Raw genomic sequence first — 20,038 nt, forward strand, 5'->3', positions numbered from 1 at the left:
TTATACAAACATTTATATTTAATTGCAACTAATTATATACATTAAATTTAAATGATAATCATTATGTCATTCAATTGAGTTATTAAAATTTATTATTTTTAATTTTATTAAAATCATTGTTAGACACCAATAATAGTGATTTTATATTCTAGAGATAAAAAATATACAGGATCAAAATTAAAATTTACACATTTTATAAAGACAAAAAATATATTGCAAAAAATAAAAATAATATTTACTAATGTTAAAAAAATAAAAATAGAGAAAAAAATTTCAGAAACCAACATTTAAACTCACTTATTTTATAGATGTAACAATCTGACAAGTCATTAATCTTACTACTAAATGACTACAACATAGCAGAATGGTAAACAACAAAAATTAGAATTAAAGTTTACAATACAACTAGGAATAAGTATCAATATCCATATGTGTAATATACAAAATACAACACCAGTTGCAATATAAACCTAATGTCGGTCAACATGTATACAACAAGCCGACTACATGACAGTAGCCCTCATCAACTCTACTAGCCACCTCAAATGTGACTATCCTCCAACCTAGTGTCATCACCTGGCTAATCTTGTCATGCTCTCATACTAAGTATGATCATCACAATTATAACCATAAGGAAAATACAAGATAAGCTAGTGAAAAAGAATCCAATATAATAACTTATGAAAACATCAGCCATTTACAACATTTCAACTTACAATCATACAACATCCTGCTCTCAACACCACTCACTAGGCACCTCGCGTCAGTGAGGTATTCTCTACCTCACCCATGCTTAATGTTTCTCAACCTGCTCTCGACGTGGCTAAGGTTGAGACCCCTAGGACTTCACACCTGACGTGGTAAAACACTGCGTCTAACCCCATCTTAGGCAGAGAGTCTCTACCTGAGTCCCACACAACATTGAACCTAGCATTACCAAGTCAAAGAGCTCTTAAGACATCCATGTCTGACGCCGTTCAACCATGTCCAACGTGATTCTAACCCGAGATGAGTCTTTCTTTTCACGCCCAGTACTACCAATCATGTGCCCAATGTGAGTGAGACAGAGACCTCCTATTAGAATTACGCCTGATGCCTTGAAGACCCGCCCGATGCAACATTAATTTTTGCACTTTTGTAGAGCCCAATTTTGCCAAATACCTAAAAATCATAATGTTTCCACAATATGCAATCCCCAATACAAAACATACAAAGCTTGTAAACATATTTACACCATAAAAACAACATGCAACTGAAAAATCAATCAAAGATTAACATGAACCCCCTTTGAACCACAAAACCCGTGAAAACCCCTTTTCAACTTCATCCTCAACTCAATCAAATGAGATTAACAACTCATTTGAAATCATCACAGCCACATAATGCACCATAAACTCAAAATCACTGCTTCTCTTACCTCTTGGAGATTTAAATCCGTAAGAAGAAAAGAAAAGGAACTCTGTACAGCACCGACTTAAGCCCTTCGCCTTCATAAGCTGATCAAATTCCAGCCTACACCCTACCCGGATTCACCTAAAGAGAAAGGTAGAAAAGGAATTCGATTAAGGAAAATGAGGAAGAAGAAAGAAAGGATCTCTCTCTAACTTTTTTCTAGAGTTCTTGAAAATTGAAGTTTATAAGCTTCCCTTTTGAAAATTTTCCTTTTATACCTTTCTCGAACTAACTCCCCTTATCTTTGGTCCAACCTTTCAAAGATCAACGTGCTCTTAGGGTCTTTCCACCCCAATGCTCTCAACAATAGCTGTCAAATCAAACAACAGAGTTATAAGATGATAATGTTACAATTTTCCCCAACAACATAAATTTTTGTCCCCGAAAATCAATTTACTTGGTAAGAGAAACGGATATTGAATCCTCATCTTGTCTTTCAACTCCCATGTAGCCTCACCTGTGGCCACATCCCAGACAACCTTGATAAGATGAATGGACTTGTCCCTCAACCGTTCTCTTTACGATCCATAACTACTACTGGTTGCTTCTCATAGGTTAGATTCTCCTTCACCTAAACAACATCATGCTCTACCACATGACTTGGGTCATGAATATACCTTCTTAATTGCAATACATGGAACATATCATGTAGGTTAGACAGAAATAGTGGTAAAGCTAGTTGATATGCCACCAAACCTATACGATGAAGGATTTGATAAGGCCCAATAAATCGTGACATCAATTTCTTGGACCTCATCGTCCTTCCTACCCCAGTAGTGGGTGTCACCCTCAAGAACACATGTTTTCCCTCTTCAAACTCTTGAGGCTTTTGCCTCTTATCAGCATATGATTTCTGCCTACTTTGGGCAGTTCTCATTCTCTCCTAAATCTACTTCACCTTCTCTGTGGTCTGCAAAATTAACTCTGACCCAACAACAATTGATTCACCTTTCTTATACTAGCACATAGGAGTTTTGCATTGTCTCCCCATACAATGCCTCAAAGGGAGCCATGCTAATACTTACATGAAAATTATTATTATATGTAAACTCCATCTGAGGCAATACCTCCTCCCAACTACCAAGACGATCCAAGACACAAGCTTTCAACAAGTCCTCAGGTGACTAGATTGTCCTCTCAGATTAACCATTTATTTGTAGGTGATAGACAAAACTTAACCTCAATCTTGTTCCCAAAGCTTTGTGTAAACTCTACCAAAATCTAGAAGTGAACCTAGTATCTTGATCAAAGATAATATTGGAAGGCACCCCATACAATCGTACTATCTCCTTAACATATAACTAAGTGAGGTTCTTCAAGGACCACCTCTTGTTGACAGAAAGAAAATGCGCACATTTAGTCAACCTATCAACAATCACCCAAATAGTATCACTGTTTATAGCTGACCTGGGCAACCCAACAATGAAGTCCATGGTGATGTTATCCCACTTCCATTCTAATATCTCTATTAACTGTTACAACCTTCTTTATTTATGGTGCTCAATCTTAGCCTTCAGAAAAGTTAGACATATCGTCACATATTTCGCTACATCTTTCTTCATAGCCACCAATAACTCTGCTTGATGTCTTGATACATTTTAGTCATACCAAGATGTATGCTAAGCTTGCTCCTATGAGCTTCCTCCCAAATTATTTTCCTCAACTCTGAATCCTAAGGTAGGCAAACTTGACCCCTAAACCTCAAAATCCCATCACTACCCAACTCAAAGCCAACTACCTTCTCTAAACCAATTAGTCCTAAGATATTAAACAATTCTTGATATTGCAACTGTTTCACACCAATTTGCCTTAAGAACTCATTAGCTATGATAATCAATTCATAACTAATGTGATCCAAAGCAAAGTTCAAGGTGAGATTCAAACCTCTAAATTACTCAATCAACTCCAACTCATCATTGATCATCAATGAAGAAACATGGATGGATCTTCTGCTTAATGCATTCACCAGTACATTAGCCTTTCCCGAGTAATACATCAACTGAAAATCTCAATCCTTTGTATTGCTTTATTTTACTTTTTATAATTGATTATGAATTTTTAGATAAATTGATTCAAAATCAAAACTAAATATTAAAAATATATTTGTTTGTTTTAATTATTAAAATATTTAAAATATATACATATTAACAATTTAACATCATTTCATTATTTATACTAAATATATTTTTTATTTTCATAAAATATGTAACTTTGAATTTTGAATTTGTTATTTGAGTTTCCATAATTCTTTTTATATATTTGTTTGCTTTCATCATTAACAAAAAATTAGTTATAAATTACTAACAATAATATTTATTTATAATTATCAGTAATATTATAACTTTGGTATAAAAAATTAATAATTGATTACATATTTTTTCCTACCAAATATTTTATGATGATGTTATAGTTTCATATATTAGTTGTTTTTGTGATTTATTTTAAATAGTTAATTCTTTTATTTGTTGACATAAAATCTATAGTTATTTTTTATTCAATTTTATTCATTTACTTTGTCCAACTTATTATTTAAATTATAATTTTTTTATTAATTATGAAGGTGAAACATATAACATTTTTTATCAATTATTATGATATTAATTATTTTGATATATTTATTTATTTTTAATTATTTTTAATATTAATTTATTTTAATATAATAATAATAATAATAATAATAATAATAATAATAATAATTAAATGTTTAGAACGATAAAAGTATTGAAGGTAAGATTTCTCAACTCCTTCCTTTTCTACAACAATCAAGAGTTACTACTAGGACATTTGACTTGTTTGTGTAAATTATTTGTATAATTAATGTATATAAATAACTACAATTAAATACAAACGTATGTATAAATATCACTCTTAAACAAAATTTTTTAAAGATAATTTTTTTGTAAAATTTGTATAATTTTAATTTTATTTTAAGTTCTTTAATAATTATTAATTAATATAATTAACATTTCATAATAATTGATTTTAATAAATTATGTGATTTTTTTTCATTTATAATTACTTTAAAACTGTAATAATTAAGCAATAAAAAGTAGTTAATTTTTTTATTTGTTAACCTAAAATTTATTTATTTTTATTCATTTATTTTGCCCAATTTATCATTAAAATTATAATTTTTTTTATTAATTATAAAAGTGAAATTTGCAATGTATTTATTAAATATTATGGTATTAATTATTTTGATATATTTATTTGTTTTTAATTATTTTTAATATCAATTTATTTTATAATAGAATATATATATATATATATATATATATATATATATATATATAAAATATAGAAAGAGATTTGGAAGAAAGAAAGAAGTTGCATAACTTCTTGCTTTTATAATATTAATAAATTTATTAAATATTTTATTTAAATTATAAAAATTTATTATCTCACCTCATTACTAAAAACAACACACTCAATTAATGAGTTAAATCTTGAGTGTTTACAATTTATTGAAACTAAATGTAATTAATATTTTTTTTAAAAATTTAATATTAATTTATTATATGGAATTGATTTTATAATGTATTAAATTAGTATGTGTTTGATGCATATTAAGATACAACACAAGGATTAAGTGGATGAGGTGAATGGTTATAAATCATTTAATATTAGGTTCAATCTTGTTAAATCAAAAAATAAGACACAACATAAGGAGAATAAAATAGTACAAAACAAATGTTTAAGTTATTGAGCAACTTTTGTATCATATGTATGATTTAGTGTATAATGAATAACTCAAGGAAAAAATAATATAAAATTAATCAAACCATTTTTTTTAATATCAATTAACTTTATATAATTCATGTTAATTATTTTAATATAATAATATTGATGATGACGGAGACACTAATAATAATGATCGTGCACTAAAACTTGATAGCAGTGATTATAATAACAACAATAATAATAATTGTCATGACAACTTTAGTAATATAACGATGAATTAATAATAATGGTGATGATGTTATTGGTAATTATATAAACAAAGAAGGTAATGCGATGATAATGATGTTAGAGTTACAATGACGATGACAATAATGTAATAATAATATAGTAGCTAGTGATAACATTCAACAAATTAACAACAAATAAGTCATTGGTTTAGATGATGATGACTCAAATCTATAATACAATGTCTCATATTTGAGTGTTGTGGATAAAAAATGTAATGGAGTCTAAAAATTTATTGAGCAAATTCTCAATTGAAATTAAAATATAATAGAATTTTTTTAAAAAATATTTAAAAATAAACTGAAGGTGAAGGCTAGCAATGCTTTTTCAGCACAACATTATAATAGTTTGAATGAAAGTGCTTGTTAGCTAAGTAAAGTTGGAGGAGGAAGTCAAGCTCAAAACTCAAAACTCAAGTGTGAGAGAGAGAGGGAAGAAGAGCAAAATGCGATCGTCGTGTATTCGCAGCTTCACCGTCTTCGCGGTGTTCCTCATTGCGATCCTCCCCCACGTTCCGGTTACTTCTTCTCCATCAACCCCTTTTTTCTCCTTTATTCATTCTCTTACAATACATTTTGCAGGTACACGCAACAACTCCAACCTCCAAACTTCGCCTCTCTTCTCCCTTTTCAACAGCTCTCGAAACCCTACAGAAACAACTCCGCTACACTTTCAAGAGCGTCGATCTTCTTCGCCGCGCCATGACCCACGCTTCCTTCTCCGAGGAGAACAACAAAGCCTTCGCCATTCTCGGCGCCACCGTCATCCAAACCTCCGTTTCCTTCCACATGCTTTCCAAAGACGTTGACGTTTCTCCCAAAGAGCTCAACCGTCGATTGTCCCAAATCACCAACGTCGAATCTTCCTGCGCCGTCGATGGAATGCGATTAGGGTTGCACAAGGTCGTTCGAGTTTCCCCCAAGACCAATTCCTCCGCCCCCGCCGTCGTTTGCACCGCCTTCCGAGCGATCTTTGCTGCTATTGCTATCGACGCTGGTAAATCCGATGACGCAGGTAACGTTTTCTGGTCCCTTCATGGCGCTGACCTAGGACTTTCCCTGCCTGTTTGAAACTGTCACTTCAGTTTTCAATTGTCCTGTGTTTCTGTTTGTTGCTCAAGATACTTCTTAATTACTGTTATTAGCTCTGGACCGCTAGTTGTGAAGCAGGGAGTGTTACTGTTAATATAGTGTGATGTACTGATGCTGCAACTACTTGTTTGTTAGTTGAATGAATTATGAAGCTATGTAGTTTCTCTGTGTTTTCATTTCTTTTTTGGCTGTTAATAATATATGGTTTTCGTGCATGAACTTGTGGTGTTGTTTATCTATTGTCAATTGTTTGTGGTGCTGTTATTGTAAAACTTCGTGCTAAATTGGTTGCTGAAGACACGGAGGATATTGAATCGGTCCTCTTGAGGTATGCTGGACGTTGATTTAGTGGCCTACTGTCCTTTGTTCTGTTGTGGAATAGTTGTTTTATGGCTGAACACTCGATTTGGTCATCTGAAGATTTTAGACATCAATTTGGTGCGTGTGTGTTTGGTGTGATGGATTTGAGTGGAAGTGAGGGGAAGATGTGGTGGGACCCAAATGTTTTTTAATACCTCATAATATTAGAGGATTAGAAGGAAAGTTAGGTTTTTTTATCCTTTTGTCCTTCTATTGAAGATTTGAAGTTAGTTGCATAATATATAGGGTAATTGTGTAATTTAATTGATAATATAAATTTTGGATTTTTATTTAATCTAATATAAACAATTAAAAATTTATCTCATCTTTTCTTCTGCTTCTCTTCTACAAAACAAATTCAATTTTTGCTCTATTTCTTACTTACTCTCCTTCTCTTCTCTTCTCTCTATTTCTTTCATGTTTACCAAACACACACATTTAAAATGGAAACCTACTTTTTCCCTCGATATACCTTTGGATATCTATTCAGTCTTTACATCTTGTACGATGAAATTGATGTTTCAAAATCTTTTGAGAAGAGGAACTGTTTCAATGTGTTTTTGGAGTTACTAATTCAAGTATTTACTCATTTTAACCAGGTTTTTGTCCTTTTTCTAATCTTTTCAGACCACATCCCCCGTGTCCCTACTGGGTAAATCTTCCCCTGTTTTACATGAGGTACATTGTCATGAAATGGGGAGGAGAAATGGGTGAAATTTTTCACTAAAGCTGACGTTTGTTTCACCATTCTTAGATTGGGTTTCTGGGAGCTAATATTTAACTTTAGGTATAGCAGAATCATTAGTTTTACTTATCCTTTTATCTTTTGATGATAACTTCTTAGATTCATCTTTAATGTTTATATAAGTCAAAACAAATGTGTTAAAGCTCTTTTAAACAGCTAGATTGGAGGGAGAGGTGAGAGACTGTGATCCTTATGGTTTTAGGAATGACGTGGGTTATCAAATACCACTATATGATGCGGTGCCTTCATATTAGAGTCGTTGCATGAAATTGTTACAATGGGTAACGTTGGTACTGATATGGTTTCATTTCTTCATAAACTTACGATCACAAGTAATAATGGTAAAATGTGGAACTTAAGGGCTTGGAGAAGAAACTTGAGATTTGATAAGCTATCCATTGGATATGATTTTGTCACTAGATGAGTAATAAAATTATTCTTTTGTTTATCCATACGAACTACAATGTAATTTTAATGAAGAACATGCTGTCGTGTGTTATACGTCTTTGAGTTGTGTCATAATCTTAGTTCTGTCTATTGTCCATGTCTTTCCCATCGACAGATTCTGGTCCGAATCATGACATCTTTTGTAGTAGTGGTAAAAAAACAGAGTCGACACATCTCGTGGGTTTGCCACGACTCATTAGTCATTACTTAATTTCAAATCTGCGAGCCCCGTGATTGAAGAGAGAAATTTAGATGAGCTGGTCTTTGTCATGTTGGATTAGGTTTTGTTAAAGTTTTCTTCTTTCCCTAAATTAAGAGCAAGCACTAGTGTATTTATGTCTGATTTAAAATTGAAGTGCATGACAATTTTAACCCACTAAATTTAACGGCACAATTTTCCACCCATATCTGTTAGAAAACCATCTTAATTGTGGTCTGGCTGGCTGCCTCAATTGTCGTCTCAACAGTCAACAGGGTGTGTTTAGTCTCACATGGCTTAAAGATACCACTTAAGTCTAAATTTTAGAAGCGTATCAGAATTTATTTTAGAAGTTGTTGGGACTATTAGGTCATTGGTATTGAGTTGTTATTTGGCCCACCCTAAGATATTTAGTCTTACAAACTTTTCATTTGAAATGTTCCATTCTTGACATGAGAGTTTGCATTAGGCATTTCTTATTAATTAGTGACATAGTAAAAATTAATGTATACAAGTGAAGATAGTGTTATATATTTATTTGAGTGATATTTCAAAAAAATTAATATGTTTATTTAATTATAGTTTAAAAAATTATTTTAAATTAACTTTGTTTTATTAAACAAATATTTCTCTTAGATTTAGTTTTGATGATTTGGTCTTTAATACTAAAATTTATCTTATATTTTGATTTGGTCTTTCAAGAATTGGTTACATGTTATCCTATGGTTGATCAAAGGTGATTTTGAAAAATAATTTTTCTTCCTTAAAAATATAACATACAAAAGGTTTTAAGCGGGTCTAATTGTATAACATGAATACTACTTTTCTTGTTTTAGAATGAAATTAAGTCAACGTTGCTTCCTTTGAAATGGAGCAGTGATGGGTGGGTGACCCTATTTTTGTTAGCTGTAATTTTTGTGTACTAAATGAATTCAAATTAAAATTTTAAAGTTGACTTTAAGTAAGGCATAATTTTTGTTGATTATATTTATTGAAGAAAAAGTGAATGAATAGAGAGTTGCATAAATGAAATTAGGGGCGCTGAACCTGTGAATGTGATGTTAAAGGGAAAGTGCATACTTTATGGTTACAAGTGTAGATCAATTTAGGTGTAATTAAACAGCAGAAGAAATATCGCGGAAACATATGCATGTGTATGCGTGTGAATGGATATACATAGGTGAGGGTATTTTGACCCAGCAGAGAGGGCAATCAGGACTTGCGAGTGAGCAAGCACTAGCTGATGATGAGAATGAGATTCCCGTGTTTGTGCTTGTGCGTGTGTGTGACGTGTGGTGCTGGTGATCTTATTTTCTGTGGGCGCTTGTTGCGTCGTTGATGGTGATGATATTTTAACAATATTTATTTGATAATGTTTTTTTATTTTTGAATATAGAGGAATTAAAAAGTGATGTTAGAATATTATTATTGGTGAGAAAGAAGTGACAGGGATAATATTAGAAGAAATGATAGTAGGAATGGTTGATTTAAGAAGTAATAAAGTTGGGTGAGTGGATGGTGAGTAGTGTGGGTGAAGAGACATTGACATAGGGTTACATTTGGAATTAAATAGAGCGTGCAAAGGCAGCCCAGCCATTTGTATTAGCTATTTATAGTTGAAGCGAAGACGGGGCACACTCTCTTTCTCTCTCTCTATCTGTCTCATATAATCTGATCTGAGTAGCTGACATGTCCATCGAGCTTGATTCTGAATCCGTTCCCACTCCCACCTCCCAAGCCCAAGAGAGATCCAACTCTCGGTGCGCCTTGTTATTGCCGTGCTGCTTCGGCCCACGACGTCGTTCCTCATGGTGGGAGCTGGTCCGCTCCAACTCCAATTCAGGTCCAAGTGGAGAGCGGTGGTGGTCGCGGGGGCTTCGGGCTCTTAAGAAGATTCGCGAGTGGTCGGAGATCGTGGCAGGTCCCAGGTGGAAAACGTTCATTCGCAGGTTCAACCGCAACCGCAACCGCGCCTCCAACTCCAACTCCAAGCGCACGCCCAAGTACCAGTATGATCCCTTGAGTTACGCCCTAAACTTCGACGAGGGGCATAACGGGGACTTCAACGACGAAGCCACCTTCCGCAATTTCTCCACCCGCTATGCTGCCGTCAACGTCAAGTCGCTTTCCCCTAAGGCTCGTGACATCGATGATGTCGTTTTGGTCTGAGTGGCGACTGGCGAGGTAGCATTGGCTCTCCTCTGCCTGCCCCTTCGCTTCACTTTTCGCTTTTTGCTTTCATTCGCTCCTTCATTTCCCATTCTACCGCCCATTGTTTCATTTTAATTATTTTTCTTTTCATATTGGTATATAGTATATACATCGGAATGGGTGCTTCTTATTCTGTATATACACCTTTTTTTCTTTTTTCTTTTTTTAAATTAATTGGGTGTTTTCTGTTAATGGTTGGTTTGGTTCTTGGGTGGGTGGAGAGGAGTAAAAAAAGAAGGCTTGGCTTCCAATCCCGGATATCATAATAATAGGTAGTAGTCCTAGTCAAGTAGTGATCATTATTATTATAATAATGTGCAAGGATAGGCCATGGGTGGTGGGGATTTGCTTTTCGAATTGGCAATTTGCAATCAATAAAATGAGGCTTCCACGAAATGAACAAGGATTAGCTGTACAACTTGGGGCTTTCAGTATCGCCTTTTTGTTTGGAGTGTCGTCTTCGTCACCCTTCAAAGTACTTGGTAGGGTAAATTCATAGGAACTTGTTCCACCACCTTCCCTTACTACTGTCTACTCAATAAGTGACCCCTATACTTACAGACAACAACTGCTCTTTAATCTTTATATCTTTGGGTAAACCTATTATTTATCAATAATTAGATTAAGACATTTCCGAAATGCTTCTGCCAATACCTTTTCAATCATTCTTCTATTGTTACATATTATCAACCGTTCCTTCCACGGATATTTCTTTTTCCAAAAGTTTGCTTCTTTGTTTTTTAATTTTTTTTTTATAATAATTTTCGGTATGTTACTATTGAACACAAAATACATGAGTATAGCAACCTACAAGGTATCATCTATATGGTTATACTTGGATCATTTATGTGTATTTTAGTTAATTTCAATGCAATTTCACTGTATTTGTTTGATAAATTAATAAAACATGAACGTACGTTTTTTAGATATTAATATTAATTAATGAGGAAAAATTAACCAAAAAAATCACATCATTGATTGAAAGAAACGTACGTAATTTAATTGAAGAAAAATATTCCGATTCTTAATTATACAACGTTGCAAATAATAGTTAAACTTAATTTAAAAATAGTTTTAAAAGCTTTTAAATTTTAATTATAAAATACAGTAAATATATTATGTGTAGAGACAATCGTGCTTGTGTTGATGTCTTCACTATGGGCAATGAATTAACATTATTGATAAACAGCAGAAACAGACATGGCAGTGTCTGCCAATATGTAAAAGGGATAATTGAGCCTTGGGTGCTCGTAAATTGAGAACGAGTGATTTGATTAATGATAGTGGAGGTTAAATTTACAATAAAACATGCTAACAATGAAATAAAACAGGGAGAGAAAATTACATATACAGTTTCATGGGACAAAAACGTAAAAATTAGAGACCCAAAATGGAATTAAAATAGTCACTAATTTTACAAAACATTATTTATTTCAATTAAATTACAATAAAACAAACTTTTTGGTAAACATAACAGAAATATTAAGATTAAAAATGTTCTATTTACACAATCTAAGAATAATCTGAGTTTACTTATCCTCATAGGTGGTATGCAATCGGTAGGATTTAAGATTTAGGTGATGATTTGCGACTTGTGAGGTACACATCCATACTTGTTTTCAGTGCAGATTGGCTTAACATTACTAAACTAACCTAAATAAATAATTCGCAAGGTACAAACCAGGTCAAATTAACCCAACCCACTTTTGATGCGATGAGCCTGCCTAACTCGATTTGGTAGCTCTAAAAAATGGACACACATGAAGCCATCCAGAATCGCATTTGCACATACAGCTAGTAAATATTTTTTGTGCCAAATAAATTTATAGTAATAATTTTGCCAACATCTGCATTGACATGTCATCCACCACAAACGGCTTCAGAATTTTTCCCCATAAAGCATTAGAGGAAGCCTTCATGTGTGAAGTCCTTTGTTTACATACTTTATTTGCAATAAGATGTCACCAACTATCCATGGAAAGCTTAAAAAACATAAGCTTTCATTGCAATAGCTCGGGTGATAAGTCACATGATACCATGCAGATGCCATACGCTGATATTCACGTGGTTGGCAACTATTTTCAAACCATTCTTTAGCTTCACGCTGAAGGCCCCTAACAGAGAGCAGAATCCGATCCTTCATATCACCATATCTTCTGTTATCACGCTGCAAATAAGAAGCACGGTTTTGCAAGTTGCCAAGTAGCATTTCATTCTCAGTCTCTGCACCATAGAAGTTCATTAAACTGCTCAACTTCTGCGCATACATCTCCTTGTAACTTAAAGCCGTCTCAAGGAAGGCCTCAAAACCATCAACTTCAAGACTACGATCATATGATTCTTCAGCAAGCTTCTGTGACCACACAAAGCTATATCTTATTTGCAATTCTGACTCCATTATGGCACGATAAAGTTTTCCTAATACGCTGTTGGAGACATACATAGGCTTGTCCACCCTCTCCATGAAATCTGGAAACTCTCTTGGTTTTAAGATTCTAGGCATTGCAGCAGGTGCTCCGGTCTTTGCAAAGTCAACGGCCATGGAATGAAGATGTGCTAACTCCAGACATTTTCTACTCTTGGCCTTTTCTGGTTCACGGTCGGCATGAACTAGATGTGCGGTGGAGATAGCACCCAAAGTATCATTGATCATGTAATCAACAAAAAATTGTTGAATTTCCTACTCGGAAAGGAAATAACAAATGAGGAAGCAGTTTTTACATTTATCAATTTTTTTAAAAGAAAAATGTAACTTCGATGAAAATTACCTCTAGGGTCACCTTATGGTCCATTATACGAGGCCTGCTTCCTGTGTAGTCCATTGGAGCCTCAGTTTGACATGGGATTAGATCTTTGTCCCAGCTTATGAAAAACAAATCTCCATCAAGATCACCACCAGAGCATTCATTTGGATGAGGCCTGTATTAGCAGCAATAAACATCAATATAAGAAAAATATTTTAAAGATAAACATCAATGATAATAATGACTATTGATAAACACCAAATCTTCTAAAAGCTTAAACTTTCAGGTGAAAAGTTAATAAAGGTTTTATACTTGACATCCACTATGTCATGCAAGAGCCTCTGGTTAAGCATGGACAATGGATAAGCCTCCCCTATTTTATGTGCTAAAGTTTAACTTTATTTAGAAGACGGGGGTTGCTATGGAAAAAACTTATGATCCCTTGATCATCAAGAATCATAAAGGCTCGAACACCATGCCAGTTACCAACTCTCCTAAAAGCTGTTAGGTGAAAGCTTAACAGCTTATGGATAAATTTATACCTAACAAGGCATAGCAACAGAAAATCCAATATCATTATCAAACGTCCATCACACAATGAATATAAGGAACTGCTTTTACACACAGGGGCAGCAAAACTTAAAAGAAGACTAGTTGAGAAATTGAACAAGAACCAATTGGCAACATTAGGTGGTAATAAACTGATGATAACTAAGGACACCAAATTCTAGAAACATTCGGAATATCATTTTATTTTTTTCGGAAGTAAATGAAAGAATCTGGTGAGTACATGCTGCATGTTCTAAATGACAAATGATAGACTAGCTCACACCACCCTGTTTCCTCTTTTATATCTCATCCTCCAGTTCATAATCATATCCCATTTTGTTAGCACATGATTAAATGACTCATGGTTGTCAATGACAGCACACTGGAACAAAGATGAATGTAAATAACCTAATTACTCCATGTTGAATAAAAAAATGATTACAACCAAATATGGTTGTAAATGTACTTCATTATATACATACCTATGTCCTTTTTGAGGAAATACAAGGCAATCCCTCCAACCCTTTTCCTCTAATTCTTCGTTGTAGATAGCATCAAGGACTCTGATGTCACCTGGGTGAAGACAAGGATTTTTTGTGACCACCACCTTCCCCACTATTATTCGTGTGCTATCATCGCCATCCACTTTCCTTAAGCTTTCATCTCCAAATTTTTCCCTAGCTTTTGTCACAGTTATGCGGACAAATACTTGGCCATAATCCAAAATACCAGTTTCATCCAAACAACCAACTAAGACTCGACCCTTGGGAACAAATATTCGGCATCTACTTTTCAAGTCAGATAATTGGGATGCATAATAAGCCTTAAGCATCATCGATAGATAAGGCTCCTTGTTTGGCTCGTTAAATTCATGCAACATTTTCACCAGAATGCTCTTTGAATCAGCTGCATTTAAACTTTCCAAAACATCCAAAGCCGCCTTACTATCAGTCAACATCCTACCTAACAAATGCAATTGTTCCTGCTGCATTGCCAAAAATGCCTCATCTTTTACTCCTAAGGTAGACATCAGGGATATAATCTCTCGATTGAGAAAGCAAGGCATTGACTCACTCCATTTAGTGACACAAAGCATCCTGTTTTTGGATTCAAACTTAAGCATACTGCTTCGCAATGATAACTTCCTATAGGAATGGCGATCAACAGCAATTACACCTTTATATCCACCAAACCGAATTTGAAATGCTGATGGACTATGATCCAATTTTAGCTTTTGGGCAACTTGCCTAGCAAAAGATTGGGAAATTTTTCCAATACCATCTGAGAAACAGTAGCTTACACCCTCAGAGGTAATTTCAATATCTGGAATTATCTCCACATCTTGAGGGGGAACTTCAAAAGTTTGCATAGAAGAACTGAACAACTGACCCATCCTTGCTGCACATTTAGAAACACTGCGGATATTGTTGAAGCTTCCCATCCATTCCCTGATATCTGCCGCTTTCACATTGTCATTAGAAGCAAATAACCAAACAGAATTTGATCGCAGCTGACTAGCAGAGAAGGCCAGGAACTCAAATCTTTTCGTTCCAATTACAATCCCATCTCGGAGAATAGTCAATATGCGCTTATATATTTCAGTTTTAAAAGGCTTTGAAAAGATTCCCTTTTGAATATCAGTTGATACTGCATTAGTTGGAAGCTTATTCCAATTCTCTTCAACAAAGGTAATCCTCATAAAGTCTGAAGCATATGATGCGAAGTGCTTTACCACATGATTTGAGGTTTCAAGCTCAGGACCGAGGCAAAAAATCTTTGTTGGGGTAATCAAGGCTCTATGACAGCTCATAATGTTATTATCTGTCAATCTTTTCTGCGTCGATTGTGGCAGTTTTCTACTCTTAGTACTCAGCACATGTAATTGAGTCTTCACGAATTTGAGAGGCTCATAACAAGTGGAGCTCATCTTGTGCAATTTCTGAAAAATCACAGCTCTACTTTCTTCATCTAAGCCTCCTAACAAGTCAATCAACTCATCATCCACCGAAGCAAGACAAATTTTCTGAGTATGAACAAGAGAATTCAGTTGGAAAAGAGCCTCATAAGGTAATTTGGATTCCGAAGCACACTTCACAAGCGGAACTGCTTCTGTCGGAGAGCAAAATTCTTCCCCATCTTCCAGAGCCAAATCTCTCAAATTTTCCTTGTAGAGGGGGAAACTTGCAAAAACATCCGAAGCTAAATGTTCCTCCTCAATTTCCCAACAAAATGAAGTAGAGTGCCCAATTGACTTCAGCTCCGAGAAGTCAGTAGTCCGCACCCAAACAAACTCAAAATTCTCCTTACAAAAACGGTACCTATCCCCCTTAAACTTGGCTGCCACATCTGGCCCCGTCTTTTTCTGATAAATCTTTGGCCCATATTTTAGCTGAGAGAAAAAGAAAAACACCATCAAAAAAGAAAAGAAACCCATTAATCATAATAATTAAAGTCCAAATTCACATTCATATCATTCTCCAATCAGAATTGAAGTTTTACTTAACCTTAATGCCAATTATCGAGTTAAAACTCCAATTCTGAGTAAAATACAATATACAATAGAATAAAACTTTTCATGGATGCTTTTGGTATTCTTCAACTATTAGAACTTAAGTTAAAAGTTTCACCTCGATCATAATTCGCACCAAAAAGAATATGATTACTGCATAATAACGAGACAAAACTCCAACAATCCTAATGAAACTGCATGCAAGTTTTATCCTTTGCAACAAAAGGTACTACCTTCAAGAGTATGGCATTGAGTTTGGCATCTTCTCCCAAGCAATAGCCATGAGACTCCAAAATGTCCTCAAAGAAAATCTCGAGTCTGTAACAGTCGGCATTATGGAAGACCCAGAATTCAAGCTTCCTCCTTTGGGGCATGACGCAGCCGGTGACGCCCTCCCAGGAGTCGAGGACGCTCATGCGGTGGTCGTGGAGCATGAAGCCGGTGTAGAGGACGCCGTTGCGGAGGTGGTGGCGGGGGCGGAAGATGATGTCGTCGGAGGCCTCGGAGAGGCGGAGGAAGTGGGAGAGGAAGAGGAGTTGGTGGAGGTTGGAGAGAGAGAGGGCGCGGGACTTGGCCTCGGCGCTCTCGAACTGCACTCGCCCGGTGCCGCGGGACTTCCAGTTGGGGTTGTCGGAGAAGATTTCGAGGGCGAAGACGGTGGAGGGGCCCACCGCCGCTTCGAGGAAGTCGAGGAGGTCCTTGGCGGTGGCGGATTGAGGTATGTTGAAGACGCGAACAGTGTCAGACTGAGGGGGTGTCGTTGTCGTTCCCATGCTTGAAAGAGTGAGTGAGAGAGCCAGCGATTCTGTCTCTGTTGGTACAAAAGGGTCAACAAACCCAAACCCCCACACTTCTCTTCCTTTTATTTCGATAATAATAATAAATAAATAAAAATCATTTTTTTGATTGTTACTTTAAACTTTTATTCTTTTATTCTATTTTAAACATTTATTTGGTTCTTTTGTCTTTTACATAATTTTCATTATAAGTCTTTTTATTTCAAGTATGAGCTGGGTTCATTAATTTTCATTTAGATAAATATAATAATAAAAAATTTTGCATCTTGAATTAACCAAAAAAATAGAATTAAAATTGTGTTCAAAAATTGAAAACAAAAGAGTTAAATTAACTCATATTTAAAAGATAAAAAATTAAAATTAATATTTTAAAAATAGAAAATTAATATAAATATTAAAAATATAATATAGATTAAAAGTATAATTTTATTTTATTTATTTGAGATGAATACATGCTATATTGTATAATTATCTATTAGTTCTTATTTATTAATCAATTGTAAATATCTCTTCCAAAAGAAACATTTCTATTGTTTTTCACCGAAGAATAATTCTCTTTTTAGACATATAAATCACCAATATACCTTCTGTATTACTAACAACTTTTTTTTTTCATATATCTAGTTAAACTTTGTTGGTTAACATTTCAAATTTTATATATTTAAATGAAATTCGCTGTATGAACATATGAAAAAAAAATATTTTTAAACTAAAATTAATTCGTACATAAATTAAAATTTTAAAAAAGTTTACATAGGGTTATGCATGTTAAAAAGTAATCATTGGATTGTTTACTCATGGCATTTGTTACAATATTCTTTCTCATGTCCATGATCTAGAATAAAAATCCTCCTAAAACCATAAAAAGCTGGAACACTTTTTGTCAGTCAAGCTAGATCAATGTGATTCCAACGACAAGTGGATAAAGTAGAAGAGAAGAAAAAACACCAAATACGTGGTATCGGCTATGATATATTAACGGTATGATATATAAAAACAAAAGCACTATTAATATTATTGCCATGCAATTCTGGACAGAAAATAAAAGTCTACCTTGCTCACACCTTCTTAGCTCTTACAAGAAGAAATCATGGGAAAGGTACATTTGAAGCATGAAAGCTTTTCTTCTTGGACCAAAGCCATATCTTGGAAACAGAAAAGCTCTCACCTATCGTTGAGTCTCCTATCATCTTCCCATTTTCCGAAACATCACCATCTCTCTCATCATGAGATCCAGATAACACCACTTGCAGATTCGAATCACGAACCACATAACGATACGAACCCATGGAGTAGCATCTCCTCTCATTCAAACTACAACCACCACCCCCTACCTCTCCACCCTCCAAACCACTGTTTCTGAACTTCCCCAGCCTCACTGAAAACACCCTTTTCCCACTAACTCGTGCCTCAGAACTCACCCATCTTTGGCTTTCTAAACGCGCGTTCTCTTCCACCCCATTTGGCAGAACCAAAGAATTGTCAGTGTCAACGTTAAACACCGGATTCTGATGATTCTCCATGTAGTTGGAGAGCGAGGCCCTGCAAAGAGGACACGTGGAATTGGAGAGAAGCCACGTGTCAAGACAGTTCATGTGAAACGCGTGGGTGCACATAGGAAGCAATCTCAGCTTGTCGTGTTCAGAAAACTCGCAGAGACACACTGCACAATCGAAGGGTTCCTTTGACCCCAACAAGTCTTGGTAATGGAAAAGGGGTAGAGAATCAATGAGGGCTTGGTCTAGACCTGAATCGTGCAGGCGGAAGAGCTGCTGAAGCTGGCGTTGGAGAACACGTGTGCGTGTGGATTCGTGGAACCTGTTGGAGTTGTAAAGTGATGGAGGTGATGGCCTTTTCATGAGGAACCATAGAACCAAGTGGACGAGTCCGTACACGAAGAAGATCACTGCTAGAACTATTATTACCAACAGAATGAGTGGACTGATTCTGCTGAGAGATGATGCCGTTGTTGTTTCTTCATCGTTGCTACTAATGTTACCATCGTTAGGAGTTTGGAGTGGTGAGAAGGGAGATTGAGGATATGAGTACTTCAAGCCACCATTTTGCTTGGCCTCAAGTTCAATTCCGCGCATTTTAGCATACGTTTGTATGTTTCTTATACAAACTCCTGTTACTACAATGGATATTCTGAAAACTGATCTTTATGTGATTGATTTTTTCCAGGCGTGAACTCAAGGTGGTATTATATCTAGCTAATATCGATTTCACATCCACTACTGATATGACTAGAATGAAATATATAATTACCTGTTATATAAGATTGAGCCTAAACTCACATTCTAAGAAGCATTGAGTTTGGAGAAGGTAACAAAGATTGTGATTATGAAGACTGAGCTGAGAAGAGAAGCATGAGAAACTGTTATGTATGGTTGTTTATGTGGATTTTGTAGTAAGGAAACTTCTTTCCTTTTTGAGTTTTTACTAATAGGTGAAGATGAAGGAGATCGAGGTGGGTTTATAAGGAAATGAATGAAGACGTGATAGATGGAAGAGTGTATGGGACCTTTTGATAAAGTCCACGAACATAACCACATTGTCAGTGGTTGGTGGCCATGGAAAGTAGTTACACTTTACTTTTCCACCAGAAGTTCTTCCAAAACAATATCTCATTTGGTTTGAATGTTAGAATATTTTATTTCGTGTCACTTGTTACGCGTATATAATTCCTTTTAAGTTAATCAAATAGAGTGAACAGTAAATTTTTTTATTCAATCAGTATGTTCGAAGAATTATAAGTAGATAACTCGGAGATGTAACATTAATCTTCATATTATATGACAATTTTGTGCAAAAAATTCATTTTGACTTGTATGGGTAACAGAACAATACAAGATGGCTATAACAGAAAAGAAAATAGGCTAATGATTAAGCTGTTGACTTACATATACAACACAAATTGATAACTCTAAATTCCAAAGCTGTCTATTTGTAGGGTGTGGCTCCTTTA

At 34.8% G+C, this 20,038-nt stretch overlaps 3 protein-coding genes and 1 pseudogene across 3 annotated transcripts; 2 read left to right on the forward strand and 2 right to left on the reverse strand.

Moving 5' to 3' along the window:
• Positions 1-5,774: 5,774 nt before the first annotated feature.
• NFD2 (Ribonuclease III family protein) lies at positions 5,775-6,685 on the forward strand. The gene is made up of 2 exons (XM_083075472.1): positions 5,775-5,935; positions 6,000-6,685. Exons 1-2 carry the CDS (start codon positions 5,864-5,866, stop codon positions 6,486-6,488), a joined length of 561 nt encoding a protein of 186 aa, XP_082931598.1. The 5' UTR covers positions 5,775-5,863; the 3' UTR covers positions 6,489-6,685.
• A 2,329-nt stretch (positions 6,686-9,014) lies between these two features.
• Positions 9,015-10,608, forward strand: LOC109807265 (uncharacterized). Its single transcript, XM_020369785.3, has one exon. It carries the CDS (start codon positions 9,950-9,952, stop codon positions 10,427-10,429), a length of 480 nt encoding a protein of 159 aa, XP_020225374.1. The 5' UTR covers positions 9,015-9,949; the 3' UTR covers positions 10,430-10,608.
• Positions 10,609-12,234: 1,626 nt separating this feature from the next.
• RDR2 (RNA-dependent RNA polymerase 2) lies at positions 12,235-17,182 on the reverse strand. Its single transcript, XM_020371095.3, has 4 exons — positions 16,507-17,182; positions 14,247-16,153; positions 13,240-13,390; positions 12,235-13,151 (listed from the first exon to the last, which is right to left on the reverse strand). Exons 1-4 carry the CDS (start codon positions 17,044-17,046, stop codon positions 12,387-12,389), a joined length of 3,363 nt encoding a protein of 1,120 aa, XP_020226684.1. The 5' UTR covers positions 17,047-17,182; the 3' UTR covers positions 12,235-12,386.
• An 831-nt stretch (positions 17,183-18,013) lies between these two features.
• LOC145958392 (RING-H2 finger protein ATL46 pseudogene) lies at positions 18,014-19,682 on the reverse strand (annotated as a pseudogene).
• Between the last annotated feature and the right edge of the window lie 356 nt (positions 19,683-20,038).

Source organism: Cajanus cajan, chromosome 5 (assembly GCF_000230855.2).
Source record: "Cajanus cajan strain Asha chromosome 5, NIPB_CcT2T_4, whole genome shotgun sequence".
Taxonomy (NCBI): Eukaryota; Viridiplantae; Streptophyta; class Magnoliopsida; order Fabales; family Fabaceae; genus Cajanus; species Cajanus cajan.

What these genes read in the sequence shown, in the direction of transcription:
- NFD2 (XM_083075472.1), top strand. Translation starts at nt 5,864, where the DNA reads ATGCGATCGTCGTGTATTCGCAGCTTCACCGTCTTCGCGGTGTTCCTC. An exon ending in CGATCCTCCCCCACGTTCCG is followed by an intron (nt 5,936 to 5,999) that starts GTTACTTCTTCT and finishes TACATTTTGCAG; the next exon opens with GTACACGCAACAACTCCAAC.
- LOC109807265 (XM_020369785.3), top strand. Translation starts at nt 9,950, where the DNA reads ATGTCCATCGAGCTTGATTCTGAATCCGTTCCCACTCCCACCTCCCAA.
- RDR2 (XM_020371095.3), bottom strand. Translation starts at nt 17,046, where the DNA reads ATGGGAACGACAACGACACCCCCTCAGTCTGACACTGTTCGCGTCTTC. An exon ending in TTTCCTCAAAAAGGACATAG is followed by an intron (nt 13,391 to 14,246) that starts GTATGTATATAA and finishes CTGCTAATACAG; the next exon opens with GCCTCATCCAAATGAATGCT. An exon ending in ACCATAAGGTGACCCTAGAG is followed by an intron (nt 13,152 to 13,239) that starts GTAATTTTCATC and finishes CTTTCCGAGTAG; the next exon opens with GAAATTCAACAATTTTTTGT.